The sequence below is a fragment of the Penicillium taxi genome (genome assembly GCF_028828555.1).
Source record: "Penicillium taxi strain IBT 34144 chromosome Unknown utg000001l_segment0_segment0, whole genome shotgun sequence".
In the NCBI taxonomy this organism is placed as follows: domain Eukaryota; kingdom Fungi; phylum Ascomycota; class Eurotiomycetes; order Eurotiales; family Aspergillaceae; genus Penicillium; species Penicillium taxi.
In genome coordinates this window covers 1,461,002-1,478,406 of record NW_026643203.1, presented here as the reverse complement: position 1 = coordinate 1,478,406, position 17,405 = coordinate 1,461,002, and the positions used below count along the sequence as shown (strand labels likewise).

The 17,405-nt window shown below is 47.2% G+C and overlaps 5 protein-coding genes across 5 annotated transcripts; 2 read left to right on the top strand and 3 right to left on the bottom strand.

The window, feature by feature from the left end:
• Window position 1: 1 nt before the first annotated feature.
• On the top strand, window positions 2-1,112 carry N7495_000545 (zinc-binding alcohol dehydrogenase family protein; the record flags this gene model as incomplete). The annotated part of the gene is made up of 3 exons (XM_057203215.1): window positions 2-224; window positions 271-541; window positions 590-1,112. 3 exons carry the CDS (start codon window positions 2-4, stop codon window positions 1,110-1,112), a joined length of 1,017 nt encoding a protein of 338 aa, XP_057067288.1.
• Window positions 1,113-1,563: 451 nt separating this feature from the next.
• Window positions 1,564-3,906, bottom strand: N7495_000544 (uncharacterized protein; the record flags this gene model as incomplete). The annotated part of the gene is made up of 3 exons (XM_057203214.1): window positions 1,564-3,208; window positions 3,268-3,571; window positions 3,678-3,906. Coding segments are annotated over 3 exons (2,178 nt in total), but the record flags the coding sequence as incomplete, so codon positions are not given.
• A 314-nt stretch (window positions 3,907-4,220) lies between these two features.
• On the top strand, window positions 4,221-5,380 carry N7495_000543 (uncharacterized protein; the record flags this gene model as incomplete). The annotated part of the gene is made up of 2 exons (XM_057203213.1): window positions 4,221-4,307; window positions 4,358-5,380. 2 exons carry the CDS (start codon window positions 4,221-4,223, stop codon window positions 5,378-5,380), a joined length of 1,110 nt encoding a protein of 369 aa, XP_057067286.1.
• Window positions 5,381-6,158: 778 nt separating this feature from the next.
• N7495_000542 (uncharacterized protein) lies at window positions 6,159-11,427 on the bottom strand (the record flags this gene model as incomplete). Its single annotated transcript, XM_057203212.1, has 3 exons — window positions 6,159-6,624; window positions 6,704-10,382; window positions 10,452-11,427. The coding sequence occupies 3 exons, from the start codon at window positions 11,425-11,427 to the stop codon at window positions 6,159-6,161; spliced, it is 5,121 nt and encodes a 1,706-aa protein (XP_057067285.1).
• Window positions 11,428-11,504: 77 nt separating this feature from the next.
• On the bottom strand, window positions 11,505-11,744 carry N7495_000541 (uncharacterized protein; the record flags this gene model as incomplete). The annotated part of the gene is made up of 1 exon (XM_057203211.1): window positions 11,505-11,744. One exon carries the CDS (start codon window positions 11,742-11,744, stop codon window positions 11,505-11,507), a length of 240 nt encoding a protein of 79 aa, XP_057067284.1.
• Between the last annotated feature and the right edge of the window lie 5,661 nt (window positions 11,745-17,405).

The window sequence follows — 17,405 nt, the reverse complement described above, 5'->3', positions numbered from 1 at the left end:
CATGGCCAGGGTTCCCATGCCCGAGCTCGCCGGGGACTGCGTCCTGATCAAGACCATGGCAGTCGCCCTCAACCCTACCGACTGGAAACATATTGATTTCATTTCCACTAAAGGAGCCACTGCAGGATGCGACTACTCTGGGATTATCGAGGAGATAGGATCGGACGTTGATCCTGCGCATGGGCTGCAGGTTGGGGATCGTGTTGCCGGATTCATTAACGGCTGTAAGTAAATATTTCCGGTTCGGGTTCCCATGCTTATTCCTTTCAGGCAATGGCGAGAACCTCTCAGATGGCTCTTTTGCCGAATATATCGCTGTAAAAGCGCATATCAACATCAAGCTACCGGATTGGATGTCGTTCGAAGACGGTGCAACTCTAGCTGTGGGGATCACCACAGTGGCGCAAGGAATGTACCAGCAGTTGAGATTGCCCTTGCCATCGCCGACGTCGTCAATCACTGCAGCCGAAGACGCACAGCCAATCTTGATTTATGGCGGCAGCACTGCGACCGGAACACTGGCGATCCAATTCGCGAAATTGTATGAGTCTGCTTGAATTCATACAGGCGTCTGCTAATGAAACGTCAGATCCGGATTCAAAGTCATCACCACCTGTTCCCCGCATAACTTCTCACTGGTGCAAGAACGAGGAGCAGACCATATCCTCGATCACAACTCCCAAACTCTCGCGAAAGATATCCGCGATCTGGCAGGGAACGAGCTCTGCATTGTCCTGGACTGCATCACCACCGGCGAGTCCATCATCAAATGCTGCGATGCCCTGGCACCCTCATCTCCGAACAGGAAACACCAATACTGCGGTTTGTTCACTGTCAGAGCCTTGCCTCGATCTGATGTTGAAGCTGGATTCACCATGTCGTATACAGCTCTGGGAGAGTCGTTCCAGAAGTGGGACAATTATCACCCTGGAAGCTCTGAGGATGCTCGGTTCGTTGGGGACTTTATGAAGTTGACATCGAAGCTACTTGAAGAGAAGAAAATTCAGAATCATCCAGCTGAAGTGAGATCTGGGCTAGAGGGGGTTCTGAAGGGATTGGATCGTCTTCGGAAGGGAGATGTTAGTGGTGTGAAGCTGGTTTATTCATTGTAGTTTGCAATTATTAGACGAAAACACATACATGTCCGTTCAAGTCTTCGAGTCTACCTTTGGCTGCGTCTTGGTAGCATTTGAGAGGACGATTCCTCATTCTTGCTCAAGTGCGTTTGACGCGTCCTCAGAAGGTGAAATTGGAGACTCCAAATTCGTACTATTTTACGCCGCGCTTTGCTATCCGAGGGCCTTGGGCTAAAAATGTGGCGGATTTATATGGGCTCCTGAAGTCGTCCATACTTAAGTATGTGGAAGCCCTGTACTGTGAATTTCTATATTCACCCAAGAAGTCTAAGTACACGAAAGTCATCTATGAATAGATAAAAATATATTTGCTATTGATCTAAATCATTCGCAGTCCCGAAATCGATATCTCAAAAAAGCCCCTAAAATAAGAATGATAGCGTCTATCTTCACTGCTGGTAACTTTTGGTTCGAGCTGATTGTTTTCTTAGAAACGCAGGTCCCAGCCAATTTGGGGGCCGATGTTGGGCAACTCATCAGCGACAGTCTGCACGTCCTTGTCTCCGCGACCACTGAGACAGATCACGATATCCTTGCCGGGACCCAATCTCTTGGCGGTTTGAACAGCTCCCCAAATTGCGTGGGAGGTCTCCAGTGCCGGGATGATGCCCTCAAGTTGACTGAGGAGACGGAAGCCCTCAAAGGCCTGTGCATCGGTAGCGCTGATGAATGAGGCGCGACCACTCTCCTTCCAGCTCGCAAGCTCGGGTCCAACTCCAGGGTAGTCAAGACCAGCGGAAACGGAATGGGTGTTTGAGATTTGACCGTGTTCATTCTGAAGGACGTAGGTTCGAACACCATGGAGAACACCCACAGAGCCACCGGTCAATGTAGCGGAGTGTCGTTCGGTTTCCAGACCGTCTCCACTGGCTTCGACACCGACAAGCTCGACGGATGGATCCTTGGAGAAGGGGTAGAACATTCCAGTGGCGTTGGAGCCTCCACCAACACAAGCAACCACAGCGTCGGGACTCTTGCCTAGATCGCGAAGTTGACTCTTGGTTTCCTCTCCAATGACACTTTGCAAAGTGCGAACCATCGTTGGGAAGGGGTGAGGTCCGATGGCAGAACCAATGATGTAGTGTGTAGTGTCCAGACGAGTGATCCAGGCGCGGAAAGCCTCGTTGACAGCGTCCCGAAGAGTACGCGAGCCGGATTCAACTGGGATGACGGTGGCACCGAGGAGACGGATACGGAAAACGTTCAAAGCCTGGCGACGGACATCCTCTGCACCCATGTAGATAACGCACTTCATACCAAATTTGGCACAAACAGTAGCAGTAGCGACACCGTGTTGGCCTGCTCCTGTCTCGGCAATAATTTCGGTCTTACCGAGGCGACGAGCGATAAGAATCTGGCCAAGAGCATTGTTAATTTTGTGAGAGCCGGTGTGGTTCAAGTCTTCGCGCTTCAACCAAATGTTTGCACCGCCCGCGTGGTCGGTGAGCCGTTGGGCGAGGTGGAGGCTGGACGGACGACCCATGTAGGGATAGAATGATCGGAATTCAGCCCAGTATTCCGGGTCATTGATGGCAGCTTCGAAGCCAGCATTCAGTTCATCCAAGCAAGTGATCAGAGCCTCTGGGGCATATTGACCGCCGAAATCACCAAATCGACCCAAGCCATCCTTGAAGTCAGATTTCTCCTCTTCGGTGACTGACTCAGGTCCAGTGGCTTTCGCCACTTGAGAAGCTGCGGGGGCCGTGGTATCCCGGGCAACCTTCCTTTCTGTGATCTCTGAGCAGTACTCCTCAATAACCTTTGCAGCTTGTCCAGCTGGGGCGTTGTTGAGAACAGTAATGACTTGACTACCAATCACAGCGCCATCGGCAATCGAGGTCACACTGAGGAAGTGCTGACGTGTGCTAATACCAAAGCCAACTGCCACCGGCACGTTGCCTGAGAGATCTTTGACACGCTGGATCAGAGCAGGTAGCTCGGAGTCGAGGGTGCCAGTGGCGCCAGTCACACCCATGCGGGACACCAGGTAGATGAAGGAATCAGCCATCTGGCAAAGAATCTTCATGCGATCCTCGGTGGTCGATGGGGCAATCAATGGAATATAAGAGAGTCTGTGAATGTGAGAAGTGAGATCAAAGATGTTTGATTGGAGTTCATTTTGTTGACATACCCTGTCTTTGTGCAACCCCCACGGAAGCGGATTGCCTCTTTGATGGGGAGGTCAACCAGAATAAATCCGTTGACACCCACCTCTTTGCAGTCTGCCAGGAGTTTAGATTCTCCGTAGCGAAGAATGGGGTTGTAGTAGCCCATGAAAAGCACTGGGGTCTTCAGTCCATGTTGGCGGGCATCACGGACCATCTCCAGCATAGACGAGATGGTGACACCATTTTCCAGCGCCTTCAGATTGGACTTTTGGATGGTTGGACCATCAGCAATTGGGTCAGTGAAAGGAAGGCCCAGCTCAATAATGTCTGTGACAATATTAGTTGAATGTGTCTCATACTAAAATCTCCTCCGTTGCAGTGACAATATTAGTTGAATGTGTCTCATACTAAAATCTCCGTTGCAGTGACTCACCGGCACCTCCCGCCTGCATGCCCAACAAGATATCGCGGGTCTCTTCCACACGAGGGAAGCCAGCTGTCACATAAGTGACGAGGGCTGGACGACCTTCTTTCTTGCATTGAGCAAAGGTTTGTCGTAGATGATCCATTTTGAGAACGAGGTGATGGAAAGGGAAAGTGAAGAGTAGAGAAGTCAAAGGCCAATGAAATAGGCGCCAAGACTTCCGTGGGTCAATTCGCCCCTAAACTCAGCAAAGTGGGGCGACTGACATCGGCTGATTTGTTCTTATCGCTGATTGGTGCGATCAACACGGGCCGCACCGGCTGGGCCAGACTGTCCCTTTTTGCTCCTTTCCTTTGGCTGCCGATCAAGGACAGAGCCTCGCTACACGATATTGACCAGCTAATCACTGGCTCACCCGGGAGAATTCTTCAGTTATCTCGCTTATTTGGCCCCCAAGCTAATTTTAACGCCACACCACCATACGGGACATGCTGTTACATTCAAGCTTTAGGCTATGCCGTGGCCTGATATACATAAAAGGGCCATGTCAGCATGGCGAAAAGGCCAGTTGAACTTTGCCCAAGATGGTACCCCTCGTTCGCAGTGCGTGTGAAGAATGCCATGAGCGCAAAACTCGTTGTCTGATCCCTCCCCATGGAGGTGCTTGTCAATCCTGTGTGACTTCCTAGCGCCAGTGTTACTTCCTTCCCAGACAAAAGGCGGGCCGCCCACGGAGGGGCAGTCGAACCCTATCAAGTACCTACACAAGCCGACACAGCACACCTAATCCTCTTCCAACCCCGCCAACGGAAAAAGAGGCCACCGAGCTGTCTCATGACCATGCCCTTTATGCGAATTCCTCTATACCATCGTTTTTGAACCACCCATTACCCACGACCGACACTTCTTTGCCTACCGATTTGCCAAATTTCAACAGTACCCCTCTCCCCCACACTTCCATACTGCCTGAATATCTTATGATCAATGACCACATTGGTTTCCGACCATCTCAAAGCCATGGCCACAGCGACAGTGGGTCGTCATCCAGCCCGCCAACAAACTCACTACGTGAGGGATCTGTGTCAGGTGGATTTCCGAGAATTTGCCCCCCTTGGCCCGAGGCATTCTCACGTTATGGAGACAACAAAAGCGTTGATTGGGATCGTTGGGATCGAACCTCAGTTTCCTTTGCAACTTTATTAGGAAAGTGCAGTGAGCTTGACCAGGCGGCTGATATGCTGAAGGAGCAAGACCAGCGGACAGCCCTGGCACAGCACCTCGTTCTCATCCTTCGCGCAATCGACGCCCTCTGTGACGTGTGCGCAGCTTTCGTTAGCGAACATCCACCGCCCTGTTCCAAGAGTCTATTGGACCCGGCCATTTTGGCGTTGGTAATTGCGGCCAATTTCAAGGTTCTGGAAGTCTGTGGATTACTGGTCTCTATTACTGTCTCTGAAATGCAGAGGCCTCAGGATCAGTTACTTCTCAAGCGCATCGATTTCAGTTTGATGCAGACTCAAATTGCATTGACTGCTATGAAGGAGCAAGAAATGACTTCACCGTTAGTCTTCCAGACAGCGCTTGATCAGGCGGCGTGCATTCATCGGCAGAGCTTTAGGTCATATTTCTTGTCCGTTTCGATCCCCGATTCCGTCGAGTGGATTGTGATTAGCTGTCGGAATGCCATCATCAGGTTGCCAGCTGCCGCCTAGGCTGCTTCGGGTATGGTTTCCGCCTAGGTGAACGCTGCGTTGGTTGCTCCTGGTGTGCTAAATGGTGCCGATAGTCCTTGACTCGCGTATGTTGCGGCAGGGTCTGTATTTCTGGCGTAGTCCATAAGTGTGTGGAACGTCCAGCTATTGTATTGGATTCCGAATAGTGGTGGGTGACATATGGCTTTGCTAGCCCCTCTATATTGGTTATATTTCTTGCTAGCTATGGTATCGAAAAGGTATTTGAACGTGGGTGTCGATCAACTACGTTGAAAGGACAGGGTTCACACGTTGCACTATATATACTGGAAAAGGGTATGGTTCGTCCTAGATTCTTAGTATATACGTTGTGCAAAGTGGTGTGAAATGTGTTCGATTCATGTAGCTACTTGAGTTCCTAATATAGTTGTTCCCCCGTGACTCGCGGGTCTGTTTGTTCCGTTCCGGGTTTATGGTATTGCATGATTGCAATATCCATGTTCCGACAGTAAGTAAATAACCGGCTATCTACACTAAATAACCAGCTATTAACTAATAACCGTGTCCTTTATCTAGTCATGACTCTTTTACGTGTCTTTATGTCAAGAGAAACAGAGATTGCATATAAGCTTATGTTTAAACGCGTTTTCTCTTTGCTACACCGTATCACCGAAAGGCCTTATGAATTCTATCATATTCATGGCAGAGGACTGAAAGCTGTTATAGCTGATATGGATAGAGGACAAATGAACGGTTTGTTTTTTCAATAACCGGTTATTTAGCCATATTAACCAGCTATTTAGGACTTGGCCTTTATCTTAAAAGCATTGATCCTTGGCACCGGCCTTGGCATGAGCAATGCCAAAACATCATGATATTCTGTCAACTCCACAATGTTATCATGCCCTTTAGAAGACGCAGCTTGGAGACCATTTCCGTAGCTTCCACCTTGGGCGTTGACCTTGGCTCCTTTCTCTAGCAGCAGCTCCACAATCTTATCATGTCCTTCCACAGACGCAGCTTGGAGAGCATTTCCATACCCTCCACCTTGGGCATTGACATCGGCTCCGTGTTCTAGCAGCAACTCCACAGCCCTATCATGCCCTCTGAAAGACGCTGCCTGGAGCGCATTTCCATACTCTCCACCTTGAGCGTTGACATCGGCTCCATGTTCTAGCAGCAACTCCACGACCATATCATGCCCTCCAAAAGACGCAGCTTGGAGAGCATTTCTATACTCTCCACCCTGGGCGTTAACATCGGCTCTTTTCTCTAGCAGTATATGCACAATTTTATTGTGTCCTCCAGAAGACGCTGCCTAGAGCGCATTTCCATAGCTTCCACCTTGAGCGTTGGTTGACCTTGGCTCCTTTCTCTAGCAGCAACTGCACGATGTTGTCGTGTCCTCCAGAAGACGCTGCCTGGAGCGCATTTCCATAGTATTCACCTTGAGCGTTGACATCGGCTCCGTGTTCTAATAGCAACTCCACGACCCTATCATACCCCCCAAAAGACGCAGCTTGGAGAGCATTTCCATAGTATCCACCTTGAGTGTTGACATCGGCTCCGTGTTCTAGCAGAAACTCCACGACCCTATCATGCCCTTCAAAAGACGCAGTTTGGAGAGCATTTCCATACTCTCCACCTTGAGCATTGACATCGGCTCCGTGTTCTAGCAGCAAATCCATGGCCCTATCATGCCCTCCAAAAGATGCAGCTTGGAGAGCATTTCCATACTCTCCACCTTGAGCATTGACATCGGCTCCTTGCTCTAGCAGCATATGCATAATTTTATTGTGTCCTCCAGAAGACGCTGCCTGGAGCGCATTTCCATAGCTTCCACCTTGAGCGTTGACCTTGGCTCCTTTCTCAAGCAGCAACTGCACGATGTTGTCGTGTCCTCCAGAAGACGCTGCCTGGAGCGCATTTCCATAGTATTCACCTTGAGCGTTGGCATCGGCTCCGTGTTCTAGCAGCAACTCCACGACCTTATCATGCCCTCCGAAAGACGCAGCCTGGAGCGCATTTCCATAGTGTCCATCCTGGTTGTTGATCTCGGCTCTGTGTTCTAGCAGCAACTCCACGACCCTATCATGCCCTCCGAAAGACGCAGCTTGAAGAGTATTTCCGAAGTTTCCACCATGAGTGCTGACATCGGCTCCTTTCTCAAGCAGCAGCTCCACAATCCTATCATGTCCTTTAGAAGACGCAGCTTGGAGAGCATTTCCATACTCTCCACATTGGGCGTTGACCTTGGCTCCTTTCTCTAGCAGCAACTCCACAACCCTATCATGTCCTTCCACAGACGCAGCTTGGAGAGCATTTCCATAGCTTCCACCTTGAGCGTTGATCTTGGCTCCTTTCTCTAGCAGTAGCTTCACAATCCTATCATGTCCTCCGAAAGACGCAATATAGAGAGCATTTCCATATCCTCCACCTTGGGTGTTGACCTTAGCTCCTTTCTCTAGCAGCAACTCCACAATCCTATCATATCCTCTGAAAGATGCAGCTTGGAGAGCATTTCTATATCCTCCACCTTGGGTATTGACCTCGGCTCCTTTCTCAAGCAGCAACTCCACAATATTATCATGTCCTTTAGAAGACGCAGCTTGGAGAGCATTTCCGTAGCTTCCACCTTGGGCGTTGACCTTGGCTCCTTTCTCTAGCAGCAATTCCACAATCCTATCATGTCCTTCCACAGACGCAGCTTGGAGAGCATTTCCATACCCTCCACCTTGGGCATTGACATCGGCTCCGTGTTCTAGCAGCAACTCCACGGCCCTATCATGCCCCCTGAAAGACGCTGCCTGGAGCGCATTTCCATACTCTCCACCTTGAGCGTTGACATCGGCTCCATGTTCTAGCAGCAACTCCACGACCATATCATGCCCTCCAAAAGACGCAGCTTGGAGAGCATTTCTATACTCTCCACCCTGGGCGTTAACATCGGCTCTTTTCTCTAGCAGTATATGCACAATTTTATTGTGTCCTCCAGAAGACGCTGCCTGGAGCGCATTTCCATAGCTTCCACCTTGAGCGTTGACCTTGGCTCCTTTCTCTAGCAGCAACTGCACGATGTTGTCGTGTCCTCCAGAAGACGCTGCCTGGAGCGCATTTCCATAGCTTCCACCTTGAGCGTTGACCTTGGCTCCTTCCTCTAGCAGCAACTCCAGAATCCTAACGTGCCCTCCGAAAGACGCAGCTTGTAAAGCATTTCCATACCTTTCACCTTGAGCATTAACCTCAGCTCCTTTCTCTAACAGTACCCGTACCACCTTCCCATGACCATTCAGTGAGGCCCAGATGATAGGGTAGGTTCCGGTGCTATCGGTCGAATTGATATCCTTTCCACCAAGAGACAATAGAAACTTAACCTCCCGCTCATGCCCGTTAAATGATGCCAGATGTAAAGCAGTCATTGATGGCGGAGCTATATGGCTTTCGATGGACTTCCAAAAGATAGGGAACCACAATGAAAATCTTTTTCCACTCATATCGTACATTTGCTGAACTTGACCGGTCGCTTCTTGGTCTTGGGTTAAACTCATCCTCCGTTTATGGTCCGGCCAATATAATGCTGAATAATCTAGGAATTTTCGAATGTCAGAGCATGTATCGTCATCATCGTGTTCCAGATCTTCCATCAGTAGATATCGTAAACAGATAGCAGCCATTTGGTCCTCAGCATCAGTAAGGTTCCACGAGTATAAATGGTTAATATTGTTAGAACAACTCTTCCTAATAAGAAACTCCCTGGCTGTCTGATGAATTAGATAGATCTTGGAGTTATTGACGAAAACAAAAATGCTACATAATCGACGAAGCTTTTTATCGATCTGGAATGATTCAAGTCCAGCCTTTGCTGCAGTTTGGGCTTGTGGGGATGTGGCAATACCGAGCGCCATAGCCATTTCCGCCGTGGTTAAAGGGCGCCGTGCTGCAACGATAATTTGTAAGATCTTCCTCGCAATATCCACTTGAGAGGAGAGCACTCGACTGAGAATCTTCTCGTATGCCTCATTTACTGACTGAGGTATCACCTTGATTGACTCCTCAGCCGGGCGAAGGCTGTTCTCGAATGTAGCTCGAATATCGTTAATGGCTAGATGTAGCCAGAGATATGTACGGTGCTCCATTTGCAGGAGCTGTCGCTCGAGTCGCTGCTCTGTGTCCCGTGATAACACTGCTCTTTCAGCGAGCTCCTTTACTCGCATCTTCACGACAAGATCGATTTCTTGGCGGATCTGATCATTTTCTTTCTCTCCTTCTAGATGAAGATGTGGGAAATAGTCTGTGATCTCTCGAAACTTATTCTGGATATCAGCATAAGGGCGACTAGTGACTAGAAATTTTAACCAGTTATCCTGTGTCTCTGGATGTGATAGGCGGTGAAATGACCGGAGCTTCTTAATCAGTCGATTTTGATCAATTTCACAGCATTCATCAAGCGCATCTAATATACAAATTATCTTGCATAATTTGTCTGATGATACAACGGTTGTAAAAATTCTCCATAATTCATCAACCTCTTGCTGGAGCTTCTCCCCATTCTTTTCCCAAGATGGTATAGCATGATACAAGAGCTGAGGCCGCTGGCTAAAAAGCTGATGGAGTGCCGAGCATAGTGCTAAAGCAAGACGGTTTTGTTCATCGTTGTCCTTGAAAAAGAAGTAACAGATTGTAGCTTCAGAACCCAACATTTCTAAGTGGTCTTCAATTATCGAACGGGCAAGCACAGATTTTCCACAACCTGGATCGGCAGACACCCATAGAAGATCGTTACAGCTGCTCTCTGACCAACGGATGTATTCAGCGCTCTGTAAAGCCCATAGGCAGGTTCCTTCCACTTTTCTCGGATTGACGTTCTTTCGCTCCTCATAAGTTGATATTTTGAATGTTTGGAGACAACGGTTTTGCTGATCTGTCAAAGTAAACGTAACCTTCTCACGATGATGTCGTTCTTGTTGACTGTATGCTTGGTCTAGGCGTTGATTTGTGCCTTCAATTTCGGCCTTCAACCCGTCTATATAGATTTGTATAAGCAAGCCACCCTTATTTCAGGACTAATTAAGCCAGTATTGAGTTCACTTACTATATATGTCTACTACCAAGTTTTCTTGTGATACGTGGCCAATAGGAACATATGCTAGAAGCTCTTTTGTATATGCTGCAGCTGCTAGGGCAGCATATCCCTGCCACTCCTTATTCTTGTGCGAGTCGGCATAATCACAAACACCGCGGATAATAACGCAGGGGAAGTCCAGCATCAGGCCAGCTGCCTCCATTTCGAAGCATAATGCTCCAGTCTCTAAACGAAGTTGATCTCTTGTCTGCCCGTGCTTAATGACCTTATTGCCAGAAGCAATGATGCCATAATGGAGCTGTGGATCATTATCCTCGCGTTCACCTCTTGTCTCTTCCCACTCTGCTAGACATTTATCACAGCTGCTCGCACTAGCAGGATGATCATGGTTCACCTGAAAGAGTCGATCAGATTGTACAGTAGGCCGGCCAAAACTTTTCCGAGTTCGAGCAGTTCTTCCGATTGCGTTTTGGAGATATTCAGGGTAGCGGGGGTTATCTCTCAGCTCGGCAGCTCTCATAGTGCCAATTGCAGTTAACAGTGCCCTTGGCGGACTATTCAACGAGCCAGTTCGTTCGAATTTTCCATCTTCAATAATCTTGCCCATATCATATTGAATCACCCCACCACAAGTTTCTTGGGGGTAGCTAATCACGACATCGCCGAGGCGGATATCATGGATATCTGAAGGGATTCCACCCCCAACACCGACCATCAATCCTATTCGAAGTGACCTGGAGAAGGTGCGAAGCATGTTATTTGCGACCGTCGTAGCGGATGTGGTTCCGTACTGGCCTCCAGGGAGGCAGGCGATCACAACGTAATGTTTACTGATTCGGCCTAACGTGTAGGTATTTGAGTCCGCTGCATCTTGGTCTTCGAGAATCCCAAAGTGCTCATCTAGCATTTCGGCGGCGGCTGCAGCCTCAATCGGAAGAGCACAGATCCAGCCAATTTGGAAGGCATCTTGGGGAGGGTGGGCCATGTGGAAGGTCTAGCGTGATTTCGCGAAAACGATTATTGGAAGAATTTAAATAGCAACTAATGTTGAAGAATGGTCTACTAAATTATCAGGAGAAAAGAGCCCCATTTCAAGACAGACAGCAGCAACCTCGCCATCACCAGCAGAAGCTCAACCTGGGTTGAGGGAGTAGCATGGGCGGCAATAGAGCGAATGCTATTGGAGAAAGCGACCAGCCTGTAGCTTGAGTACGTCGCACATGACAATGTAGCACGACAAAGCCCGTCAGCAAGGGTGGCTGGAGCAGCGCCAGGTAGATATGGCACCAACACTTGAACCATGGCGACTCCAGCTCATTCGTGACACAATACAAGACGCCCAATCGTATATTAACGCATAAATCGCTAAGGCAGCCCATTTTATCTCACATGATCAATCAACACTGCCCGCTCGAACCTACAATGCTAGCTACTTTAGACTGAGCACCTCATGAGGACACCTTGAGCGAACCAAAAGGTTGCTCGAAGCTAAAGATACATCCATTAGAAGTGATGATATACAATATAACAACGAGAATTGAAGTCTGGAAGGAGATCATCGAGTGTTAAGGCTTCAGACGGCTTTCCCCTACTGGTGGACAGGGTTTTGGGGCGGCACGTCTATTGAGTTCCTGTGCACATCGTGTAATATTATGTAGCAAGATACTGCATCATACAAGGTGCATTTTACGGCGCGCCTGAGTAACTGCGGCCGAAAAGAGTTACAGTGTGTGTATTAGTCAAGCCGATTTCGAGAATGACTGTAATCAAGATTCAAATTGGGTGATTGATTTAATTCGATTGAAAAGATGGGAAGATCAAAATTCATAATGCAAACTATGGAGATCTTCTAATGTTGGGCTTCCAACCTGCCAATTCGTCACATTGGTGACCCTGGTCGGTTCTGATGGTCAGTATTCATCATAGTACACGAGTAGTCAGACCAGTTGGCTTACCTAGATAGGTAATAATATCAATTTCAAAGAACTGGATGGACATATTGACCTCTATTTCAAGATTCTGCCTAGGTGATGGTAGGAAGGAAAGTCGTTACTCACAATATTGGAAGGCTTTGTAAACAAGGCAGCTTTGAAGCATATTCCTACTCCTAAAAGCCCTAGGAGTCATAAGCTTTCTTGCTCTGTAATTTGAATCTTGCCTAGTGCCTGGGTCACCAATGGGACGGGGCCCAGAATGAAATTATCACAAGTTCAGGTCTCTCAGAAGTGCCTGGGGCTAATCGTCTCGATAATCGATACCCATTCTTGATTCTCCAGTGACTTAACGTAAGTATGCTTCTTCCCAGATGCTGAAAGGAATTGGGAATTCGTACAGACTCCAAGAGCGATTCCATACTCGTCCATATTCCAAATGTTATCTGGTAGTATAGCATATTGCTCTTTAATCTTTGCAAATAGCTCATAAAACTCTTAAATTGCCGCAGGCTATGTCCCATGGATTCTAGACACATCGATACGTCTACCTATACAGGAATTGACGCGTGAGTTTCGCTGAATAAACTTTGGTAGCCATGCCTTCTCAAGAGGTTCATTATCGCCATTAGAACGTAGAATGCAAGCAGACATTTCACGCGCGCGAGCATGCGAAGGAGGGAATCCTTGGGATCCCTGTTCAAGAATCCATTTAACTAGGAATTCCTCTTGGCCTGGAGATAGTCTTTGTTGATTTGAGTGGGCCATTCATTCGACGTGTAAGGGTAGATCTTGAGACACCATATGCGATAGCAGCTGCCTTTACAGAATATATTTGGCCTGATTCTAAGTCAGAGATGGTCAGAGATATCTGGTGTTAGTTCGAAGCCATAATAATAGAATACGCGACGCACGTGTCCATTTCTAAGAGATGTCCACTTCTAGGGTAATGATATCATGTATGTCTAGGGTTTTGTGTCTATATCAGCCCCGTATCTCCAAAAAGTGCATGTAGAAGTTGAAAAATCTTGGTAGCCTCTAAGACTGGTTGTCTGATTTGGAGCTCCCGAGAAGGAAGTGGCCTCAAATTTGCATCATATTAGAGATAAATCTCTGGTGGAAACTCTGAAAAAAAAAGAGAAAAGAGAAAAGCGTGGTGACGACGACTTGCATTGGGTGTACCATCCTGCCGGATCAGACCAGTTTGAGGATCTAACTCAGCATGCCCCGAGAATCTAGACTGAATTGAAAGAGAAGAATAAGAAAGATTTTAGCTGATAATTATCAATATAGCGCTCTATCACTCTGGCACTCAGCGGGGCATTCGAGGAGGAAACATCAAATCGGAAGATGGAAATATGCGCCAGATACAGAACTGAGTGTGGGTCTAGCAGGAAAAGGAAGTGATTTCATCTTCTCTCGACATCTAGAACCCTGGAAAGAGCGGATGTAGGAAGGAACAAAGAAAAAGAGAACAAAACTGGGAACAGATGGAGTGTTCAGCGTTCTTAAGTCCGCCTCCTTCCACATAAGATATGTGCATCTTCAACATACGCAACGCGGTGGATGCGTCGTCTTTTTACTTAAACTCTGACAACATGGTATCTGATTCTATTCATGCGATGTAGAATTAGATGGAGGTTGGCTCAAATCCATTAGCTGTGTATGGATATGATGGAGTGCAGGCCAAGCGGCTCCCGAGGTCGGCTTCTTGAACTTCGATGAAGTTGTTAGACCAATGAGAATACTCTATATAACTGGCTGGGCTGACTGATATCTGAAGGCGGATCTAACCATAAATCGACCTGATCGCCAAATTGGCTAGCGCAGGACCTTCCAAGGTTCCGAAAAAGAGGGGAACGAAAAAAAAAACAAATATCCACTGTATGTCTACATCATATTTTCATATTTGGGAGATTTTGTAATGATCTCAGAATAGCATCATACCGCTGCGATGGATCTAGAACATATTCTTTTTGTACATGGACTGACACAGTGGGAAGCCTTGGAAGTAAATAGCGTTTTGTATTGCTTGTGTTGTTGGAACGGCTTGACCCGGTGCATTGATTTCATGTGATCTCCCGGGCTTCTAGTACGTACTCAGATGGTTATAGCCTACGTGCCTGTAAGCAGGTACCAGCTGAGAAATAGTGACAGATCGAACATCGAAAGTCTCATCTTAAGTATGTATGTGGCTGGCTCGTGTTGGAGCCGATTTAGGTTTCTTGAGATCAATCCATGACGAAGGAAAAGTCCTTTCATTTCACTTTCTTCCATATACAGCGAGCTACTACCCTGTCACAAGCAATGTAAAATGCCAAATACGTGATGTGAATCAGGCCTTCCAAATTTGGAGATACATTTGGGTCTAGCCACATACTCGGAGATGAATGAGGCTTCCATGGACTCGAGCCATCTATCTCATTAGCTGGGCAGCACGTAGATATCTTGAGAGCAATTTTAGCTCTATTGGCTGAGAATCTTTGATCATTTCTGTAAACTCTTTATCAGTCCATCTGAAACAAAATGAAGCTGGGTTCAAGGTGTAGACATCATTGCCAAGATAGATGTATCGCGGGGGGTTTGAAGTTTATGCAGTTCTCACCACGAATGATATGTGGAGATATCATGAGCTGAGAATAGAGTGAAGCTCACAACTACGTTCGGAGTACCCGTGGTATATGGCCTCTGTTCGCATTCTTCTTTGATGGTAAGCACCAGTTGAAGTATCTCGGTAGAAAGGGAAGAAAGTATAAGCTAGGACCTGACCTCCTGTGGCGAAAGCGCAGTAATAAGGGGGTAAAAGAAGAGGACTAGCCTACAGAATACTCCATGTAGTATAGCCATTTCTTCTATCATGATTTTAATGCATTCCTAAAAGGGTACCTGAATGAAGTGAACGCAATCTGGACCACTAGATATACGTCCGCCTTGCGTTTGGAGGCAGCTTATCATCCTAGTAATAGTCACTATCATTCCATAAGGATGTGATTTGATCGTGTAGGCTGCATGAAAGTAGATTTTGCAGGAAATGTAATGTACGACGGCGAACTCCACGGTAGGAAACTCTTACTTGGGAAAGGAAACCGAAAGACGTGTCAGATGCGGCGATTTCCTTTTCAATTATATCCTAGAATAGGCACAGGTGATGCAAAAAGATGCAATCAGATCTCTACCTGACTAGGTAGGTGAGCCTGGTATCTGTAGTCCTTGCATCTGGCCAGCAAGTAAGTACTAGTTCTCGGGGTTTGATCTATGGTCTCCCCGATATTCTTCGGGGGTTTGCAGATGCCCTCTTGTGAATCTATGGAAATGGAGTTTTTTTCGAGGGGTCAATGCTAGCCAGGTGTACTTTTGACGCCGCACGTCCTAAGATACTATTTTGTCAATTTATTTCATTTAATAATCCGCATTCACGAGCAAGATAATCGCCCTTGCGGCTAATCGCTTAATCGATTTTATGTAATGATGACAATTATCTGCTTCAACGGAGGAGAGATACTTTTAGATTCGATTTTATACGAAGTCATGGAGTACCTAGCTATGTAGTGGTCCTGTCACTTGAAAGTGTCCCGATATTACCCTAGGTTCTACGGTTTACACGGGATTTGGAAATCGAGCATAAATTTCCTTCCATATGCCGCTCAGACGGACTTGACCCGTGAATGTACTCCGCAATTTGTCACCGTGAATCTATTTCCATTTATGGATATTTCGTATAGTATATTCCAAGGTTGCATCTGCCACAGCATAATGAGGGGTGATAAACGAGACCTTTGACCCAGAAAAGCCAGATCGATCTAGAGTGAATAAACCAATCGCCCACAATGCTTTAGCGTGCATGTAAAGCATTGGATCTTGATGAGTTGTACACAGTAGTAGTGCTTATGGTACAGTAGCTTGCCGTAGTCAAAGTATGGAACTATGATCCCGACGTCCTTCACTGTTCGTACTTTCGGCCGTTACCAAATTTTGTCTGCAGATCTATTCGTGCGGGGCACAGTTCAGATTCAAGGAACGGGATCTTAGATGAGAAACTTTGGTCTCTGTGGTCGAATCATTTCGGTATCAAGTGAGCCCCACAGTGCCACGTCCTATGTTGAAACTTGATAGATCGTGGACAGCCATCATATAGATCTAAATTAGTGAGCTAATCAATAACTTTGTGTGAGGAGGAAAAAGCTGTAGGGGAGATTATTGGCCTGTGAGGGCCGAGGCTAGAGATCTTGAAGTGGTTTATGCAATGGACGGCCCGATGCCGTGCGAGGTGAGCGGTTGACAGTTGGCCATACATGGACAGACTATTGATCAATCTTTAACAGAAGCAATTGAAAACGAGCCTACAGAGGATCCGCAAAGATTGATCGGGGGCAAGAACCCTGTTTGAGCGGAGAACTCAACCTAGCCAATCAATGAGAGGCAGGCAGGCTGCATGTCATTGGGAATAGAAAATCGTTGGGGGATTGTGGGTCCGGGGGAAGAGGAAAGAACTCTTGGTTTATTTCTGGAAAAGTAGTTCCTAAGGGTTCCGAGGTCTCATCTTTGAGATCGTGCAGGTACCAGATGGATGTACGTATGCGCGATTTTTTTATGCGCGGTGAACAGAGCAGTTGGACTGAGCATGACCTTGGTATGGGAGATGCTGATAAAAAGCGAGGGGTCTGGATAGAACGAAAGATCTGATACCTACCTAGGTACCTCTGTATTGAAATTTCTCTTTTCCCTTGAGTCGTCGAAATAAGTTAAAATCTCAACTGTATTACACTTCAAATGTTCATATTGTCACTTTGAAAAGCTGGAATATCAAACCCTATCTAACTAAACAGGTAATGATCCATAGACACTTCGTACTTATCCACCAACTGCAATATAACTGAGACCTGGGCCGAGCCGAAGCGGCGAAAATATGACAGCTCTGATCCCACCAAGGGCCCGAGACCCTAATAATGTAATGATACCCACTTGCATTATTTAGCAACTAAGCACGGGATAGTTATTGAGAAGAGAGAAAGTAAATTGAGCAAATTGTGGG